Source organism: Psammomys obesus, unplaced genomic scaffold (assembly GCF_907164565.1).
Source record: "Psammomys obesus unplaced genomic scaffold, mPsaObe1.curated_primary_1811, whole genome shotgun sequence".
NCBI classification, from domain to species: Eukaryota; Metazoa; Chordata; class Mammalia; order Rodentia; family Muridae; genus Psammomys; species Psammomys obesus.
The window spans coordinates 5,236,641-5,257,339 of NW_026585691.1; the positions used below are offsets into that span (position 1 = coordinate 5,236,641).

The following is a 20,699-nucleotide window of genomic DNA, read 5'->3' on the forward strand; positions in this document are numbered from 1 at the left end:
CATATGGAAATCAGAGGACAACTTGCTTTCTCTTCTGTTTCTCCTTTTACTGTCTGGGTCCTCAGGTTGAATTCAAATTGGTGGCAAATGATTTTACCCACTGAGCCATCTGACTGGCCACTTTACTTCCTAAATTACTTGGATTTTGCTTACAGATACTAGAGTTTTATATGACACATGCTGCTTGGTAAGGGTTGACCTTCTTTTCTTTTTAGACGACAAATGAACACTGGACTCCATGCATTTTAAATGAAGCAGAAAAAATAATATATAAGGTATTATATTTTTCATATATAAGGTTGTAGACTTTCTTAGTGGGGATCAATTTTTTGCGTTCGTGGATAAGATCTTGAGGCGGGGCTAGAGAGATGACTCAGGGGTTAGGAGCAATGCCTGTTCTTCCAGAGATAGTGAGTTCAGTTCCCAGCAACCACATGGTGACTCCTGAGCATCTTTAATGAGATCTGGTGCCCTCTTCTGATGATCAGGCTCTCATGCAGGCAGAACACTTGTGTACATAATACATTTAAAAAGAAAAAGATAATGAAGCACTGAAATAATCTTTTCATCCAGAATATAGGACAGAGAAGCAACATCAGAATTTAGCCGCTGAAGCCAGCTTGGAGAGGTGTCTTATTTCACTTTGCCTCCAAAATGTGATCATTTAGTCATTTTAATGCAAACTCTGCTAAAGTGTTGTTAAGAAGATTTTAAGGATAGCTCAAAAGTAACACATCTAAGTCCTCGGAAACGTTGGGAAGGCGTAGGAGTAAATAGAAGTACATTTGGTTTCTAGTAAATAAACCAATTCTTAGTAACTGGCCATGTAAAATGCTAGTATTTAGAGGATACCTGATGACCTTTGTATTTATGGCAAAATTAACAAGTGGCATACCGGGCAGTATTTTTGTTTTGTTTTGCTTTTTTTTTGAGACAGGGTTTCTCTGTGTAGCCTTGGTTGGACTCGCTTTGTAGACCAGGCTGGCCTCAAACTCCCAGAGATCTGCTTGCCTGTGAATGCTGGCTCCCTGAGTGCTGAGATTACAGGCGTGTGCCACCATGCCTGGCTGCCAGGCAGTGCTGTGTATGCAATCACAGGCATCCCTGATCGCACCTCTCAGTGTGGTAATCTACTTATTTTTAACCTTAAAGACATCTGCTATATTTATGGAATCACTGTTGTGTGATTCTAAATTTTAGCCACTCAGGATTCTGGGTGGTTTACATACGGCTACTATTGAATTTAAAAGAGTAAATGTTGTGTTTTAAATGGGCTTTCTTAATCAATTTATTAAATAGCCTATTTCTGAGTTTTAAAATAACACTTGCTGCCTTTGACAGACTTAGGTATTTCATACCAATTGAGTGTTTAACAATCTGCCTCATAAAGCAGAAACATGTAAAAAGTGTGAGGTGCCAGAGGTATTTTAACAGGGTTGACGTGTTCCTTGGCAAAGTTAGGTCATTAGGGAAAATTGTGTTTAGTATAAGTGGCTAAGTAAACCTAAAATGCCTTGGCTCTTACCCTTGCTTTTTTTTTCAGTTTGTTAGTAAGGGTGAGTCAGGGGTGGAAACGTCTAAGATGTGGTTTGGATTCAGCTTTTTACCACGTGACTCTCTGTGGTCACATATCTACACTGCGACGTAGGCTCTTCATTCATCAAGCGAGGGATCTGGGTGCAAGTAACGTCCCCAAGTGGTACTTTATGAAAGGCAATTGAGGTCTTAGATGTAGCCTGAATAATTGGTGGTCAGGCAAGAGCACCGGTTAAGCTCACGCCACACTCACCGAGCAGGGGTGTGCTCTGTGCTTAACTGGAGAACTCAGTGCTTGACACGATTCATAGTCATCTCCCAGCGGTGAATCAGCCAGTCTGTTGCTCCTCCGCTTTATTGCCCACAGGCTCCTTCCCACAGTCCTCTCCAAGGCAGCCACTGATAACTGCTGGAGGGAGCTTGTGTTTTCTTATCTAACAAACAGTCTGTTAGATGCTCATTTTTTTTTTTTTTCACTATTTGATAACTGAATGACTGTGAATCTCCTGAAAATGTGTTTCCAGAAACACATTAAAAAATGCTCTTCACATCAGCACCTTCAAAAGATATGAAATACCTAAGTCTGTCAAAAGGAGCAAGTGCTATTTTAAAATTCAGAAACAGGCTATTTAACAAATTGATTAAGACAGCCAATTTAAAACACAACATTTACTCTTTTAAGTTCCAGAGTGGCCATATGTAGATCACCTAGAATCCTGATTGACTAAAATTTAGAATCAAGCAACATTAAAAAATTGAAAAATGCTAAACTTAAGAAGTCCTATGTATAGACTCTCTTTCACTTTTGTATAATGTCTTTCTTTTAAACGTTCAGACTTTCAGTGAACATGAGGGTGGTTGTTGAGTGCTGATTTATGGTCTTGCTTGACTGCTTTTGTTTTTCTTGCATAGCTTGTGAAGCTTGACAGTCTGAGTGCCTATTGGAATGTTGGCTGCTGCATGTCTTACCATGGATCAAGGGAACACATCTTGGTAATTTCACATTCAGCCTTAAAGTGCTAACTACACATCCTAAGTGTGTTTAAAAGGGGAGGTCCTTAATGAGGACAGGCTGCCAGCCATTTTTTTAACTGGCGTATCACTAAATGAGAAGTATGAAAGAAAACTTTGGCACTCCGTTCTGTCTCTTCGGAAGAGCACTCTGATAATGAAGGTCTTTTGAAACCATTCACTCGACAGAGCCAGGGAAGTCTACTGCAGGGTCCTCTGTTGTCACTCATCCACATTTTGGTGGCCTTCTTCTTATGCTGTGTCCTGTAAGGAGGATTAGGAGAGTCCACCTATCAGACCTGGAACGCGTGTTTCTTACAGGTGTTCAAGTAGCTAGGATGGTGATTTCCTGCCTCCAGTGTGGAGTGTACTGAGCGAGGATCTTATTTCTTCAGTTAGAAGGGAGGCAGAACAGTCACATTTTCTGAATTAGATACAATCTAAGACTCCAAAAACACTCTAACAGAGCCTCAGCCTTTGACTAGGACTTGTTGATATTTATCTGTCTGTGGATGGTTTTCAGAGAGGAGCGTAATATTACATTTCTAGATACTTTGGACTTTGTGTCTTTATTGTAAATAAAAATAACTGTAAATTCACACTTTACATTTTTCTAATGAATTAGTTGTTACAAAAAGATCAATGAAGGTACTGATGTGAGAACCAATTTTTAAAAAGAAATTTGATTGCAAGGCTAAGTGTGTATTTCTCTTTAATTCTCAATTTAAATCTCTTTAGGATCAACTGAAACGTGAAATTCTTACAAGTAGAAACATCCCCCAAAACCATCAGTACAGTGAGTACCAGGGAGAGTTCGTTTTTAGAAGAGACATGGAGGTCAATGTTTTCATCAGCTTTTCTGAATGAAGTTGCTGTAACAAACAGAATGTGTTAATTTTATGGTCTTTTGCTTCCAGCATGCTTATTTGGATTGTAACTCCTTAGGACTAGGCTATATGCCCACAGCACTAGAGCATGATGGAGGAGGACAGAGTGCCAACCTCCTTCGGCCTCTGTGCTTTCTCCTACCTTGTTACACTGTTCTTCGTGCTGCGGGGTGGGCTCCTCTTCCTCCCCCTTCTCTCCCTTCAGTCTCTTCTCCCTCACTTCTTCCTCTTTTTTTCCTTCTTTTTCTTTCTCTGTTTTGGAATGTCCAAGGTTGCGGGATTCATGTCCCCTCTGCCCATGTAAGCCAATCACGCTGGGTATTTTTAGAAGTGAATTCTGTGTTTTGGCGGCTTCCCTTTCACTTCTCAGACAGAGTCGCCCGCTTATTTATTGACTGCTTTTCCATTGCAGTTTCATTCTGAGAAGCTGTTTGTTTTTATTCAGTGAGCGTCTTTGTAATCCTCCTTCGCCTCCGTGTCCATTTCTTTCTCTACTCCAAATTGTCCTGTTCTCTGTGACTTTCTTCCTGACCTTTGGAGCTCCTTGCCATTGGATGATGGCGCGCTCTGTTATGTTTATACACTTGAGAAATGACAAAATTTTGAGATGTTCCCCGTTGGTAAAATAACTAGTTCAGAAAAATATACAACTTATTTCTCAGGAATTTATGAATAGCATAAGTCAGTCAAAATGCTATACAATTTAATACAAATTATGATTATTATAAGGTAATACATTCCTATGGCTTTGATATTCTTTCATAGTTAAAATGTATCACTATTATCATTCCAAGTAGACTTTTTGTTTTTACTGTCACCCAATCTCAAGAGTATTTTTAGTTTTTCTTAAGGTTGTTTGTATATGACCAATTTGAAGACAGTATACTGATAATTTGTTTTCTAGGACAATTTTATTTATGTTTCTGTTTCTAAGTTTTGTCAATGTTTAAGAGAGAAAATAGATTTTATTTCTCTCCTTGTTTTAATATTTTTAAAAAGATTTATTTATTATTTATACAGTATTCTGCCTGCATATGTGCCTACATGCCAGAAGAGGGCACCAGATCTCAGTGTTGATGGTTATGTGCCACTGTGTTTCTGGGAATTGAACTCAGGGCCTCTGGAAGAGCAGCCACTGCTCTTCTCTCCAGCTCTTGTCTTAATATTTTATATGAACAGTAAATTATTAAATCACAGAGAAACCCAGTTGTAGACAGACAGTCTGTGTTTCATGTTCTCCTCACCTGGGAACATGACTCCATGTGGAGACAGGGTTTAACCAGCTGCCTAATCTGTTTCACACAGATAAGTGGATTCTTATACATCACTTTCTCTCTGTCTCCCTGTCTCTCTCTCTCTGTCCTCACCTCTCTCGGTCTGTCTCTCTTTTTAAATGGAAAACATTTTTTTTTTTTAATACACTGTGTTCTGATCACCGTTTCCCCTCCCTCATTTCAGGTTCTCCCTATATGCCCATGCACCCAACTCCGTATCTTTTTCTCTCTGTGTGTTTTGTTCTATTCTGGCCTGTTTGCTTTTCTATTTGCCTGTTTTCTAAAGAGAGAAAAAACAAACAACAAAAACGAAGAAAAAACACAGGAAGCACACACACATTCAGACAGTGCAGAAAAGCCATAAAAACACAAGATTGGAAACCATAATACATAAACAAAGAGACCAGGAAAGTAAAATAATGCCCGGACAAAGCATAATGAGACAAAAACAAACCCCCAAATACTAAAGAATGTTGTACATCTATTGCTGGGTTTGGGGCCTGTCCTTAAGTGTGGTTTGTAGACCCAGTGAGACTCCCTTGGAGAAACTAATTTTTCCTTTGTGAGCAGTTGTTAGTTGGAGATAGCTTTTTGGTCAGGGTTCAGGTCCCATTCCCCCTCTCAGTGCTGGGACCCATCTGGGTTGGACCTGTGCAGGCCTGGTGCATGCTGCCACTGTTTCTCTGAGTTCATATGCCTTGCATATTTCTTGGTAGTGGTCCTGTTGCACATACATGCCATAATTTACTTTTTTACTTTTCAAGTGCAGTATTCTCATAGTTACTTATAGTTGTTCACAGTTGTGAGCGCATAAACCTGTCTTATGCCTTCCCGTGTGCTGTCAGTTTTCCAGCCAATATCAGCCTCTGCAAAACTCTACATGAATCCTGGTGCAGAGTCAGAGCTCAAAACCCCCAAACTCGATGGGAACGTAGAAGTGCAGAATATCGCCATTGAGCTGACGAAGCCTCAGGTAACGGCCCCTCAGACAGCTCTGGCTTTAGTCAGCCCTGTATTCTGATTGCTCTTGTCCTCGTCATTAGTCAGTCTTGATGGTCAGCTGCTACTTTTTTTGACATTTGATAAAAAAAAAAAAAGAAAATTAAAAATGAGAGATTTCAGACATAGTTTCCATTAATCTAATCTTTTTTTTTTTTTTTTTTTTTTACAAATGAAGCTTGATCTTATTAAACTGTACTGAATGGTGTTATTTTCTTTTAATTCATAATTGCAGGAGAATTTCAGTGTAGTCTTCTCTTTTCATCTTTTAGATGTATGTGTGTGAGTGTGTGTATGTGTGTATACGCATCTGTGCATGGGTATAGGCTCAGAGAAGAAGCTGAAGGAATTAGTTATCTCCCACTACCTTGTGGGCTTTGAGCATTGAACTCAGGTTGATGCTTGTGTATGGTGTTGGAACCTCTGGGAATATATGGGCACTCGTGCTTGCAAGAGCCTCAGGGGATAGGTGAGGGTATTAGATCCCAGAAACTGACGTTATTGGGGGTTGTGAACTGCCCTGTGGGTGCTGGAATTAAACCCAAGGTCCTCTGCATGAGCAGCCTCTGAAATTAACCACTGAGCCATTTCTCCAGCCCCATCACTTCAGTTTTTAATAAAAGACACTAAAGTACCATTTCTTTAATTTTTAGAGCAACTGTTTTTCCTCTGTTTTCCAAGTGTGGTCATCTACCTGGAGGCTTTGGATAGCAGACCTGGAGATCTGAATTGAGAGGATGAGAAGTGTCACTAACTCGTCTTTTAGTTTAGTGCGGTCTAATTAATGGAATGTAAATGGTCTTTGTCATTTTAGATTTTCCAGTATCTACATCACCATAGGGGAAAAAAACTACTTTTCTTCTGTTTAGTCTTGTGTGGTCTGGAACTCACTAAATATAGCCCAGGATGACTAGGTTTTGCTAAAACAATCTGTCCTATCTCAGTTTTCTGAGTGCTAGGACTACAGATGTAAACCACGATGGCTAGCTTAAAACAAACCTTAATAGTCTATTTTACTTTACATAAAGTCTCTGCAATTTTATTTCATAACATTGTGCATACAAGTTATAGCTAGGTATTTTGTATCCTTCTTCCTTGTGCCTTTGAAATCTGTCGTATGGTTTACTGTTGAAGATTAGGCTAGACACATTTCTCAGGTAACCGTTAGGTAGAATTGTATTGAGGGAAATTCAAAGGAAGCTAGCCCTTTCTCTAGTTGAGCCTGTGGTCATTCTCACACTCTTCTTGTGTGTTTCTCTTTATTTGAACCGTTTGTCAGGCCAATGTAACACGCAGTGGTGTTGATGCTAAAGTGAGTGCCTGCGTGGCTTTAGCTTGCTTGATTATGCATCATTGTCCTGGAGCAGTTTGGGAGTTAGGTGCTGTAGCTGTGGCAAAAAGGCAGGTTTAGAAACACAAATTCAATCAACATGGGAGACATGCCATTTTATTGTTGCTAAGATGTATATTTTTTTTGCATTTTAGAATATCTGAAAAAAGGATGTGTATTGTTGGTTGTGTGATGGTTTAAATAGTAGTGCAGTTTTCTTTTATAGAAGAACTTGAAATATTGTGCTCTAATTTCTAATTGATAATGTCATGTTTAATCAGGTATAGTTAGCATATTTTATTATTAGAGATTTTGGAGTCCTCTAGAAAAAGAGAATCAAATCTAACTTTTATTTATGTGTTCAATGTTACAAACCTAATTTCATTCTTGTCTCAATAGTATTTAAGTATGATTGACTTTTTGGAGTCACTGGATTATATGGTTAGAAATGCTCCCTATAGGAAGTACAAGCCTTGCTTACCACTTCACAGCAACTGTCGGCAATGGTAAGTTAGAGTTTGTTCTTTTTATTTAAGTCTGTCTCTCTCTCTCTCTCTCTCTCTCTCTGTGTGTGTGTGTGCATGAAGATGTGCTTGTCTGTGTGGGTTTGTGTGGAGACTGGAGATTGATGTTGGATGTCTTTCCCAATAGCTTCTCTCTACTCTATCCCTACTTTTTGAGACAAAGTCTCTCACTGAACCCTAAGCTTTTCCTTTGTTCCATCTCCCAATCGCCCCAGCCCTGGGGCCGCAGGTGTGCACCAGTGAACCTGGCTTTTACTTGCATTGTGGGGATGTAAACTCAGGTCCTTATGCTTGCTCAGCAAGCACCTGACCACTGAGTCATCACCTTAGCTCTTGTTCTTTTATTTTATGAGGAATGAATAATCATATAGCCAGGACATTCAGATATAAGAGACCTTTAAGGCCTTGTTGTCCAGACACTTCAAAAACAATAAGAAAACAGATCTTTTATGTCTGTGCTATTTTTTTTCCCCTCACAAATCCCTCATTTTATATTTTGCTTCTGGACTCCTAAAGTTTCATTTTAGCATTCAAGACTTTGAATGTGCTTTAAAAAGTCTTGTCAGTTGTCTGCACGGACAGAGTATTCCCAGCATAACACAGTCTGTAGTCCAGATTCACTTAGCAGTGGAGATGTATTGTGAAATGCAGCCACGAATGGACTTCATGATTGTGTGGATGTCATGCAGTGTGAACTAAAGTAGCTATGCCGTATTTTTAATATAGCCATGAAACCATTGTCCTGTATGTGGTCTGCCACTTGGTAAGACGTTGCTATTGAACAGTGACTACATTGTTTCCCGCATGTACCATTTTGTGCCATTGTGGTTTTGCTTTGGCACATCCTCTTCCGAGAGTGTTTCTTTGCTCATTTTATTTAGGTCAGAGAGTTGTACTGGGACCTGGCAGTGTTACTGTGGGAACTACTGAAGATGGTGAAGAACAACAATAAAAATCAACAATATTGTGTCTCTGAAAAGTCTAAACTCTTTTCTTGAACCTTTATATTCATATGTACATTAACAAAATTTGACTTTAGGTGGAAATATGCAATTGATTCTGTTCTTGAAGTTCATATAAGAAGATACACCCAGATGTGGTCATGGAGCAACATAAAAAAACACAGGCAGTTACTCAAGAGTTACAAAATTGCTTACAAAAACAAGTTAACACAAACCAAAGTCTCAGAAGAAATACAGAAACAAATTCAGGTATATATTTCATATATCAGTATTGCTATATGTCTAATCACCCTTTAATATTCTGTTTGTTTGTTTGAGATAGGCTCTCATGTAGCTCTGGCTGTCCTGGAACTTACTATGCAGAACAGGCTGGTCTTGAACTCATAGAGATCTGCGTGTCTTTGCTTCCCAAGTTCCGGGATTAAAGGTGTATACCATTAAACCCAGCTCCTTTAATATTCTTATGTGTCTAGTTTGAATTGGAATATAATTTCACAAAGAACAGACTTGTTGCTTTGAAATGAAATGAATTAGATGAGGAAATAGAGCATTCTTTCTTACTTTTTCTTTTCTTTATTTTTATTAACCAACAATCTCTTTTCCATAGCATGATGTCACATAAGTAAAACTAGTAGAGACTATTTGGGCAAATGTGTCTGTTTTTTCTAGTACTGTTTAGAAAATGGGCACCAGCCTCCTTTAAATGTTCATTTGTTAGATCTTGTTGTGTTTATATAAGTCCCCACACTTATTATACAGTGTGTTCTTTTCATTTTAGAACTTAAAGTATTATTTATAAACAAAACAAAAACACTTTCTTCCTTGAGAGAGGTTGGGAATCTTTCTTGTACCGTGGATGGAGAATTTGCTTAGTAACATCTGGTAGCTGGTGCTGTCTTTGAGTCACAGTGTCCAGGATATGAGACGAAGCTGGACTCCTGTGGTTTGGAGCAATGATAGTCACCAGTGTGACCCAGAAAGAGCATAGGTGTGGAAGACAAAGATCGGGACTCAGGCTCTTGGTGTTTACCAGCTGTTCAGGTCGCAGACTCTTTCTCAGCTGCTCAAGTCTAGTGCTTCTTCTTAGTAAAGTAAAAACATCTGTCTTACTGTCCTGAGCATTGTATAAACCAGTTTGTATAAACATTGTCTGAGATATGGATGATCCAGTTAATGTTAGGGTCTCTCTTTCTCCTTTAGTATACTTGGTGATGAAATGGCTCTCCATCTTTTTATTCTTTTTTTATATGTTATATCCTTAAAATTATGCATATATGCTTGTCTATGTGTGGGTAAGTACAGGTGCCTGAGGAGGAAAGAGGGGGGCATCAGAGGTGGAGCTGGAGTTATAGGTGGTGGGTGAACTGTGGTAGGTGCTGGAAACTGAACTCCAGTCTTTGCAGGGAATCCAGTGCTGTTTTCCAACTACCTCTTCAGCTCCACACATCCCCTTCTTTTTTCAAACCTCTTAAAACATGTACTTATTTTATTTTATTTTATTTTATTTTATTTTATTTTATTTTATTTTATTTTGTGTGAGTGTTCTGCCTGCACATATGCGTGTGCGCTCCTTGTGTGCCTGGTGCCTGTGGAGGTCAGAAAGGCCATCAGGTCTCTTGTTACAGAGGCTGTGAGCCACCGTGTGGATTCTGGGAACTGAGTTTGGGTCCTTTGTCAGAGCAGCCCAGTGCTCCTAACCTCTGAGCCATCTCTTTAGCCCTAGCACAGTTCCTGTCATAAACATGTCTCACAGAAAAAAAGGTTTATTTTCAAGTTAGTTAATAAGGATTTAACTTTCTATAAAAGTTATTTCCCTTACTACAAGAATTGAAGTGATTAAAAGCCTAATGTCCATTTTAGCTCATGCTTTCATTAGAACACTGTCAGTGTTGGCAATGACTAGATGAGTCCGTCAATCATAGAGTATGTTTTTTTATCTAATCTTTTTTTCCTTCGTTTTGCAGGACTTGGAGAAGAATCTAGATGTCTTTAACATAATCTTAGTGAGACAACAAGCACAAGTTGAGGTAATCATTTTGGCTAACTTACTTTATTTTTCTTTCCTTTCTTTCTTTTCCTTTATTTTATCTCTCTTTTTGTTTTTGCTTTTGTCTTCTCAAGACAGGGTTTTGGCTGTCCTAAAACTCTCTTTATAGACAAGCCTGGCCTCTAATTCCCAGAGATCCACCTGCCTCTGCCTCCCAGAGTACTGGAATTAAAGGCATGCAGTACCACACCCAGCTGACTGTATTCTTTATTATTGAGTTAATAATACTGCTGTAAACTCAGGATGAAGAAATCCTTGTTTTATGGGAAGTTGCTAAGATTTACCCAAATGAGAATAGAGATTGGTCTTTATTGATTGCCTCATTTACTCTCTAGGGAAAACTAACTGGAAAAAAGCTGCTAACCTAAGAAGAAGGAAATTTTTGTGTAATCAAAATTTTGTAAAAACATAAATCTAAGCTCTCCATTGTTCTAGCGATTTGGAACTGCCAGTTCACATTTGGCTTCTGGCACGTGATTTTTCTTATGATTTAGAGTGCTTGCTTCTGCTTTTCAGCTACTCATTACTCAAAGCTTTTTCCCCTTTCTTCTCCTTTCTTCTTCCCTCTTATGTCTTCCCTCCTGACTGCTTTCTCTTTCGTATTTTGTAAAAGCAGGACCAATCTGTCTATAATGGTTCTGTCCTGCCTGTCCACCAGGACTCAGTGTGCTTTGTTCTGTCACATCTTTTCCTTCTCAGTGATTAAAAATGAATTATAAGTTAGATAGAGCTTCTAAAAACATTACAAAACAGGTCAGCAGAAGAGAGCAGACGCTCTCATTACCTCACATGTTGTCTCAGCTGCTCAGCTGCTGCCTGGAGCTGTTTGCGGTTCCTTTTAAGTCCTTTCTAGAGATTTTGTGGGCATGGCGCCCCCTGTTCGGTGATGCTGGGGATTGAGCCCATTGCTGCATCACTCAGCTGGCCTTCCAGTCAATACTCATTTTAAAATGACACCAGAGCATATGCACATATTCATTTATCTAGCAAAAACTTCATGAATTCCTGTCATTCTAGATTATGGTTAAGTGTGTGGACTTGAAGGGTCAGATGGTCTCCATTTTGCAGGCCTTTGGTTTTGTGACTTGGGGCTAGCTATTTAATCATTTGTGCTTTGGTTTTCTCATATATACAATAACCTGTGTCCTGTGCTTCTTGTGGGGGAATATTTGATAATTCATTTAAAACACTTGGACTGTTATGTGCCTTAGGACTGACTAAGTGCATGATTTTTTTTCTCTCTTTACCATTTGTATTGGCATATGGAAGTGAGCAAAACAAAGACATTCCTTTCAGTGGGAGAGAAGGATAATAAATACACAATTAAACATAAATAGGCAGGGATATGGAGAGTGCTGGGGCTCTAATGATAATTGGGATTGCAGTTTTAAACAGGAGAGCAGAGAAAGCTTCACTCAGAAAGGGAGATTGGACCAATGACCCAAGGAGGGTGGAGGAGACACCAGGAAGCTGAGCCAGGAGGAAAGGAGAAACTGTACCAGTTCAAAGGTTTTGGCCTGGGAGTTCCTCTGGCTCATTCAGTGCTATGAGGGGGGTTGGGTGGGGATGGCAGCCACTGTGATTTACAGGAAGTGGCAGGGTGAAGTGGTCCTGCTGGGAAGGAGGTTACCGTGTGGTGTGTAGGCTCTTATTAGCAGGGTGGATTTTGGCTCTTATCCTGAATTGGCAAGTCTTTAATACTGATTTTAAGAAACAGGATGTTGTAATTGGGCATGCTGTAGAACTCAGTCTAGCTGCTTTGCAAACAGCTGTAGGAGAGAACACAAAGGTACTAATAGGCCAGTTGCTGTTGAAATGGTGACGGGTGGCAGGAGCTTGTCGGAGGACAAAGAATGTCCCAGAGTCTAGATGTTTTGAAGGCAGAATTTATACTATCTGATACAGGTTAGATATAAGATAGTTAAAAATCCTTGGGTTATTTTGGTATAAACCGTTGAAAGCATAGTTCTGTCATTACACAAAATGGGGAAGACTGGAACATCTTGGGTGCAGTAGGAGAGGATCCAGAGTTCACATTAGATACAGGAAGATGAGCTCAGAGTTTAGAAGAGAAGTCTGTACTGCACTAAAATTCAGGATGGGTTAGACATGTGAGGTTGGATAGTCACCTAAGGAACTGGGAAAGAGTTGCAGAGACCAAAAGCCTTCTGTTGTCATGCTCAGAGAGATGGGAAACAACTCAGAGTGGATTATGGGGTGATGCTTAGTTGAAGGAGGGAATCTATATGAACACAGCTTCAAATTCAGGCAGAAAAAGGCTAGGAGGAGAACAGCCTGACCGCCTATGACCGCCTGTGGTAGACACACCTGATTGGCAATTGAGCCCATACTCAGATCTGAGTTGCACGTGTGTTATGCTTCCAAATAATTTTTCTTTCTTCTTTTCTTTTTGGATGACTGTCTTTATTTCTTGCTTGCTCACTCTGTCTATACACACACACACACACACACACACACACACACACACACACACACGCAAACATCTATATAAAATGTATATAATATAAACACGAATATATGTTAATGCTAGAATAAAGTGCCATGTTTACTATATCTTGATATCTTCTCCTGCCCATTTCATATCTCTTCACTCTTGAATGCTTGCACCCATGGGTGATTTAGGACAAACACTGAACATTTCCCCCATGCTTGGCCTTGTAGCCAGTCACCAAGGCTCCTCTTTCAATATAGAACTTAATTTTTCCTTTTAACTTCTCTTTTTGATTGGTTTACTTTTTATTTATTCTGGGATACTTAAATATGTTATGATGATTTATCATCTATTGAAAATTTTCTTAAAAGTGAATTGAAGATGGTTGAAGATCAGGGAATGATGGCAGAGTCTAAATCATTTACTCCTTTTTGTTTTCTTTTTTAATACTTGTTTTCTGGTTTTTGAAAAATGGCTAAGGAGTAGTAGGAAGCACATTAGGCTTTATTTGAAGCAAGAGATGAGGTGGGACTTGAGGACCGTTTCTGTCACTATTTCTCCTTCCCCCCCCACAAACTAGTTAGCAAACTAATAATGTGTGTAAATTCAGAAGCATCTTTCTTTAAAGATTAATTTTCATTTCATAACCCTGTGATCGTAGTGTCTCATTAAATACCTGCTCACCACAGTGCATAGAGAAATTCACTCAAGTCCTTAGCTAAATGGTGTGTCTTCCCCAAAATTCTGTCAGTAGGTGTAGGAAGTAGGTTATCCACAGACCACACTGTCCAGGCCATTCTATGAGCATCGCTTCAGAAAGAAATGACTGGCCTTCTCTCCCGTCTTACCCCGTTGAAGCATTAAACAAAATTGACCATGGTAATACTTCACAATGAACAGAGTGTTTCTTCTGAACTGATCTTCAATTTTTATTTTTCAGGTCATTCATTCTGGGCAGAAATTAAGGAAGAAGTCTGCCGAGGCAGGAGAGAAACGTGGCTGGTTCAGTGGGTTTTGGGGAAAGAAAGAGTCTAAGAAGAAAGATGATGAAGAATCATTAATCCCTGAAAGTAAGTCTCAAGGCAGGGAGTCATCATCCACTGACAAGAAAAAGCCACACAGATCCTGTCTCATGTAGCCAGCAGAGGAACATGTGAGCACGTAGGGCAGAACACGTGAGCACATAGGACAGAACACGTGAGCACATATGACTCAGCAGAGGGGCATGTGAGCACACAGGACAGAGCACATGAGCACATATGACCTAGCAGAGGAGCATGTGAGCACACAGGACAGAACACATGAGCACATATGACCCGGTAGAGGTATGTGTACGTGAACACATACGACAGGCTGCATAATTGCTTTGTTTGTCTACCTAGAGGAAAACTTGAGATTTCTTGAAAAATGAGTTGTGAGAAATTTAACATATTCATGCTTAGAGGTCTCAGCATTCAGTATTCCTTATTGTTAAGCTTGAGTTGGATTTTAATGACACTAATCTTTGAATGTTTTAGAGAATTTAAAAATGTACATGTCTGAGAACTGAATTTCCTTAACAGTGAGTGACTTTTTGCAGTTTCTTAACACAAACAGGCAAATACAGGGTGTTTGTTTTAATTAAGCAAAATGGCCTGTTAGAGGGAATCAGGTGGTTGGTTTTGCTTTACATTTGTGTCTGTACTCTTTAAAAAAAAATCTATAAAACTAAAGCCATTCATTTCCTAACTGACTGTCTTGTAGCCATCGATGACCTTATGACCCCAGAGGAAAAAGACAAGCTCTTCACTGCCATTGGCTACAGTGAGAGCACATACAACCTTGCTTTGCCCAAGCAGGTAGGTGTTGGGTGCCTTCACACGTGTCTCAGTTCACTCGCTGGATTATCTTGAGGTGGGTTAAATTAGTCATGTTCTAAGCAGCTACTGAAAATGTGTTGTCCTTAGTTGGGTTTCCTAATGCTCTTCTGGGGTCTTACCAGTCAAGATTCAATGGTAGGACTGCTTGACTGAGTAAGAGGATGAAAGCTGGTAACGGTTCTTGTTAAAGTGTGCAGTTGAATCTGTAAAACATGGTTATTGTGAAATTTAACTCAGAGCAAGAGCAAACAAATCAAAAATGGCCTGCCCATTTGATAGGCTGAGAAGTCACTGGCTGCGGTGACTAGGTGCCAAGGTTTAGAACATTGCAGCCATCCTAGAATCCCCTGTGCCTCCCCTCATTTCTACCGCAGAGGTAACCGCTGTACTGATTTTATTACCTCAGTCACGTCTTTAATTTCCGTTTGTGTTTTGCTGTAAACACCATGACTTTGTTCTGCGTACTTTTTGTCTTTCTGCAAATGGAGGCACAGGCACGTTTTCTTTTGTCTGGCTTTGTAGTCATCTCCTCTGTTGCACCTAATATATTTTGCTCATTTTCTTTCATTGCTGTGAGGATTCTATCTTTAAAAACAGCAGAACTTGCTTATTTGTACTTCTGTTGACAAACATTTGGGTTGTCTTTATTTCTATTTCACTTTCTTTCTTAACTGTGTGTTTTCATTTCCATTGAGGAAATATCTAGGAGTGAAATTGTTGGGTCATAGGAGAGATGTATATATAACTTAAGAAAGAAGCTCCCCAAGTATCACTCATTGTGATGGCCATTCTCTGTTTACCTTTAGCCATTCTAAGGAGGTAGCGTGCTATCTCACAGTATTTTTAATTTGTATTATTTTAATAATGATGTTGAGCATGATTCCGTGGCTTGTTGGCCATCCTGTATGTTCATCTGTAAGTGCCTATTTTTAGTCAGGGGTTTGTCCTTCCGTTGCTGTCTGGGGGCCTCTTTGTGGAATTACTTACATGCCGTGCCATATCTTTTGCATTCCTATCACCAGTTTTAGAAACATCTTGTGCTTTCAGGAAAACATGTTGCTGCAGTGCTGTTAGAGATTATGTTGAGTCTGGAGATGATTTTGGGGAGATTTGGAGTTTCATCTCGTGTTCCCTCAATGCTGTGTCTCTGACCATTGTCCTTACTTCCCTTCTCTTGGGTGATGTCTGTTGTTTTCTTCCTTCCAATGAAGATCTGCTTGCAATATTTTCCCATGTGTCTTAAGAATCCCCCTGCCACCTTGTGTTTAGAATTCTAGGGTGTTGATTCCTTCTTTAAAAAGGAGTTTTGAGTCCATAATTCTGTCGCTGTCTGCTTATGCTGTTTGTGAGCCTTACTGCATGATAGAGATGTTTATGTTCACACATTTCCTTTGTATGTTGTTTTAATCAATGAAGGGTATTTTTATTTATTTAAGGTTTCTTAGTATAATTTCTAACTTTCCTTTATTCTTGAGCATTTCATACATGAATACAATGAAATATGATCAAATTCATGTCTGTTTCCATCTTCCATGTCCCCTTCTCCTTCAGCATGTCCACTCCTGTCCTGACCCTAACAGCTCACTAAGTCCATTTAGTGTTGTTCTTGTAAGATGGGGGCCAGCCAGTGGAGGGAGTTTTTAACTCTCTACTTTAGGTTTTCAGTATTCACTGTGGTATAGCTTTACACTTGCTTCTGTCTGTGTAGTTTGAATGGCTCATCTCTTCAGTGTGAGTAATCTCTGCCCCACTGCTCTCCAGCTTCTTTGGATGTGTGGATGTGAGCTGTGCGTTTGTGGTGTCTTCTGTCCCCTTTTCAGCTATCTGCATTTCTATCTTTTCACTCTCATTTGAAGAGTTTCCTGTAATTCTCTTTAGCGGTTTGTTCCTGGGCTGCAGCCAGACTGGAGGGCATCTCACCAGTGCCACTGCCTTATGCCAGAACCTGGTTTCCAGTGTATTCTTGTGACCCTCACTTCACAGGCTGCCTCAGTCTCTTCAAAGTTCACACGTGTCAAGGGGAAGCACACCCCCAAATTCTACATCATCTCCCTGGTGGTTGTCTGTCCCAGTGGCACTTTTGGTTTGGAGTATTTTCATGGGTATATATTTTACGTGTGTGCATGTGCCTCTATCATGTGCGTGTAAATCTCTACAGCCATCTGGCAGGTACTTCTTGTGTATAGTTTTTCTTTTTCTCAGCTAGAGGGTTGGTCTGAGACACTTACTTTGCTTAAGTGAAGGCTTCTCAATGGACGTGCCCTGCTTCTGCCACTTCCTCACTGTTTCTTTAAACCTAAGCAAATGAATTTGGATCATTTTTAAGTGTGCTGTCTGTCTGAGTAGGCTTTCATTGAGTTTTCTAGTCTTGTTCACTCATGGGGAGTATGTAAGTACTGGAACCTACAAGCTTTGTTGGGTCATGTGATAAGTCACCATATTTAATTAAGAAGAAACCATTAAAGTTAGTAGTCAGTTACATGTTAACAGTTTTCATTAAAGTGAGTAGTCAGTTACATGTTAACAGTTTTCATTTATTCCCGTTTAGTATGTGGCCCATATACTGACTCTGAAGTTGGTGAGCACCTCTATTATAATCAGAGAAAACAGGAATGTTCCAGAAATCCTGAGAATCCAGATAATTGGCTTGGGTACCCAAGTATCCCAGCGACCAGGAGCACAAGCACTGAAGTAAGTTATGATTTTAGGCCCCAAATGTATAATCTTATGCATCATGAAAGAAGACTGCATAGCAACAGCTTTTATTTCATTTCTTTTGTTTTTGCATGTTTTATTGTGAACTGTTATTGATTATTCTATTCTCCTTCCTTTTTGTGAGTGTTTGTCAGGTAATGTTTTATATAGAGTGTCTGCACTGTGGCAGCTTTTCAGGGAATAGTACATTTCTGTTTTATGTTGTATCTGATAAGAGTATATGCAAAAAAAATCCAAGACTACTTAACACATTACACAACTTATACTAGAATGTGGCATGGAGTGCCTACAGTTTTACTGTACGGCTCAGTTGTTTGCAAGATTTAACTGGAACAGTAGGGGGTGTAGGCAGCTGGATGGGAAGGATGCTAAGAGAAGCAGGAGGCAGGTAGAGGATGCAGAAACATGGCGATGGCATCATCATCAGAATTTGTGCCATGTCCTGGAGTTGACCAAAGCAGGCTTTTAATGTGGATGATAAATAGCTAATGAGACAGTGACTGACAGAAACCAAAGCAGCTTTTGTAGGTAAATGAAGGCCAGCCTTAAAAGATGAGCTGTATCTTTATGTATAGGGCTGGTTCTCAAGGGAGTTTTCAAAGGGTTAGCTATAATTTTATCTGTTGTATACTTGATCTTTCCTTATTGGATAGGATAGAAGCAAAATTAGAACATTGGTACATCACAGGCTTGAGACAACAAGACATTGTTCCATCACTGGTGGCTTCTATCGGTGATACTGCATCATCCTTGCTCAAAATTGAGTTTGAAACCAACCCTGAGAACAGCCCTGCTGACCAGACTTTGACCGTTCAGTCGCAGCCCGTGGAGGTCATCTATGATGCTGTGAGTGTGGACAGAGCGAGACTTTTCAAGCTGCCTCTAGGGATGGGTGATGGTTGCCTCTAGGGATGGGTGATGGCTTACTGTGTAAGTGCACTTGTGTGATGGTTTACTGTGTAAGTGCACTTGTGAGAGTATACTTCTGTGCAAACACGAGGCTCTGAGTATGGATCCTCAGCATCAAGTAAAAGACTGGCAAGGGCACGCGTGTGCCTGTAACCCAGCACTGTGGGAGGTGGGCAGGAGGATTGCCGGGACTTGTTAGCTGCCAGCTCTGTTTGGTGAGAAGCCCTGTCTCAAGGGAATAATGCAGAGAGTGAGCAACAGGACAGCATGCTTTGTCCTCTGCACATATTCATGAATGCACTCAGCTGCATATGCACGTGATTATATATTTATTATATTGTATTGCATTATATATTATATATGCATACACCATAGGGTTGAAAGGATGGCTCAGTGGGTCAAGGCACTTGCCATGCCATGACCTGAGTTCAATTGCCGGAATCCCAGTAAAAACAGTAGGAGAGAACTGACTCGACAGAGCTGTCCTCTGCCCCCATACATGTGCTGTGACATGTGTGCGTGCACGCATGTGTACAAGCACTCACACACTAGTGATAAAATGGAGCTGAAAACATTTTCGCCACGCCCATGACAAGGCTTAGCGGCTTACACATTTTAAGAACATGGTTGAGTGTGTTTAGCACGGTCACAACGTGCCAAGTTGCTGTACCACTAATCTCCAGAACTTTCTTTATCATATACGATCTCTGATATTTTTATATTTAAGTTTTATATGTAGGTAAGAGTGTCCAGCTTTCCTCCTGTCTCTTCTCTAAATGTCTAAGCATGACATAATTCAAGCTCAGTGTTGAGGGATGGCTTTACTCTCTACCTGGAGGCTGAAACCAGGTCATGTCACTTGCCACTTCCACATGCCACTCAGACCTCTTTTCACTGCTGTGACATGCGCAGATTTTCCTCTCTGTAATAAGCTCACTGGGCTGTTCCTTGTGCGTAGTTGTCTGGACTCCTGAAGGGAATTTAGTAGCATAGAATATCTTTGGATTCTGTGGTTCGGAGCCATGGCTGTTTATAACTGAGGTAAGTCCGTTAGATTTATAGCTCAGACTTAACCTATAACCTTTTGTGTTTTAAAATTCTTTTACAGAAAACTATCAATGCGGTTGCTGAATTCTTTCAGTCAAATAAGCAGTTGGATCTTGAGCAAATCACATCAGCTACATTGACGAAGCTGGAAGAAATTAAAGAGAGAACAGCTACAGGTGAAATCTTTAGTGTGTCTAACAGCAGCAACATGTTTCCAATGTGGAAACATTGTGTTCAGCGTAGCTTAGGTTGCTCTCTTTCTTTGTTTTAAAATTGGCTGTTATACATTGGACATAGGTAACTCAGGGTTGGGTAAACTTGCTAGGCTGCCAGGGAAAGAGAATAATGAGGGTGAAGATGCTTCTCTTGCTTTACAGCCAAGAACCCATGCCTTGGAATTACCTTGAGGTGGAGGGCAATCCTTCACCTCCATTCTTCAAAGCCATTCACCATGCTAAGCATGCTTGGTTTTAAAGAACTCAGCAGACTATTTCATCAGGTTGCTTAATCAAAGAAACAAATTGTTCTGTGCTGAGACCAAATACTAGCCTCATGGTATTTACTGTATTATGTATATATGCTATGGGATGTTTATTTTCCACCAACTTAATGCAGTTTTTACTCTACATGCTGAACTGAGAATCCAATTTTTGACAGAAATGACTACTTAATATCTTTCAAGTAACATTCTTAGTCTTTTTGTTAACAGTATCACCATGTACAAGTTGACCTTATCATTTTTTTTTTCTGGTCTTCTTTTAGGACTTACCCATATTATTGAGACTCGGAAAGTTCTCGATTTAAGGATAAATCTAAAGCCTTCTTATCTAATAATTCCACAGATGGGTTTTCACCATGAAAAGTCAAATCTTCTCATTATAGATTTTGGTACTTTTCAGGTAGGTATATATGTATTTTTTTTTTTTTCTATCTTTGACAAGCTTGTTATCTGTGAATCTGAGAGCTTCTTATTTTCTTCACTTCACTTTAACTAAGCCTAGACTTATGTCATACATATTACATGGCTATTCAAAGACAAATCTCTAAAAATTTGCCATTGAGGACTGGGTGGATGGTTTTTTTATTTTTCTCCCTCCTTCCTTCCTTCCTTCCTTCCTTCCTTCCTTCCTTCCTTCCTTCCTTCCTT

At 39.8% G+C, this 20,699-nt stretch overlaps 1 protein-coding gene across 3 annotated transcripts in view; it reads left to right on the forward strand.

Moving 5' to 3' along the window:
- The window catches only part of Vps13c (vacuolar protein sorting 13 homolog C), a 147,060-nt gene that overhangs the window by 34,377 nt on the left and 91,984 nt on the right, over positions 1–20,699 (forward strand). For all 3 annotated transcript variants that reach the window (XM_055597904.1, XM_055597888.1, XM_055597896.1), the window contains 13 exons: positions 216–275; positions 2,449–2,529; positions 3,286–3,343; positions 5,554–5,681; positions 7,437–7,543; positions 8,601–8,772; positions 10,488–10,550; positions 13,963–14,092; positions 14,766–14,860; positions 17,430–17,572; positions 18,250–18,442; positions 19,614–19,728; positions 20,315–20,451. In XM_055597904.1, the coding sequence (XP_055453879.1) occupies positions 216–275; positions 2,449–2,529; positions 3,286–3,343; positions 5,554–5,681; positions 7,437–7,543; positions 8,601–8,772; positions 10,488–10,550; positions 13,963–14,092; positions 14,766–14,860; positions 17,430–17,572; positions 18,250–18,442; positions 19,614–19,728; positions 20,315–20,451 (1,482 nt within the window). The remainder of the gene's footprint in view (positions 1–215; positions 276–2,448; positions 2,530–3,285; positions 3,344–5,553; positions 5,682–7,436; positions 7,544–8,600; positions 8,773–10,487; positions 10,551–13,962; positions 14,093–14,765; positions 14,861–17,429; positions 17,573–18,249; positions 18,443–19,613; positions 19,729–20,314; positions 20,452–20,699) is intronic.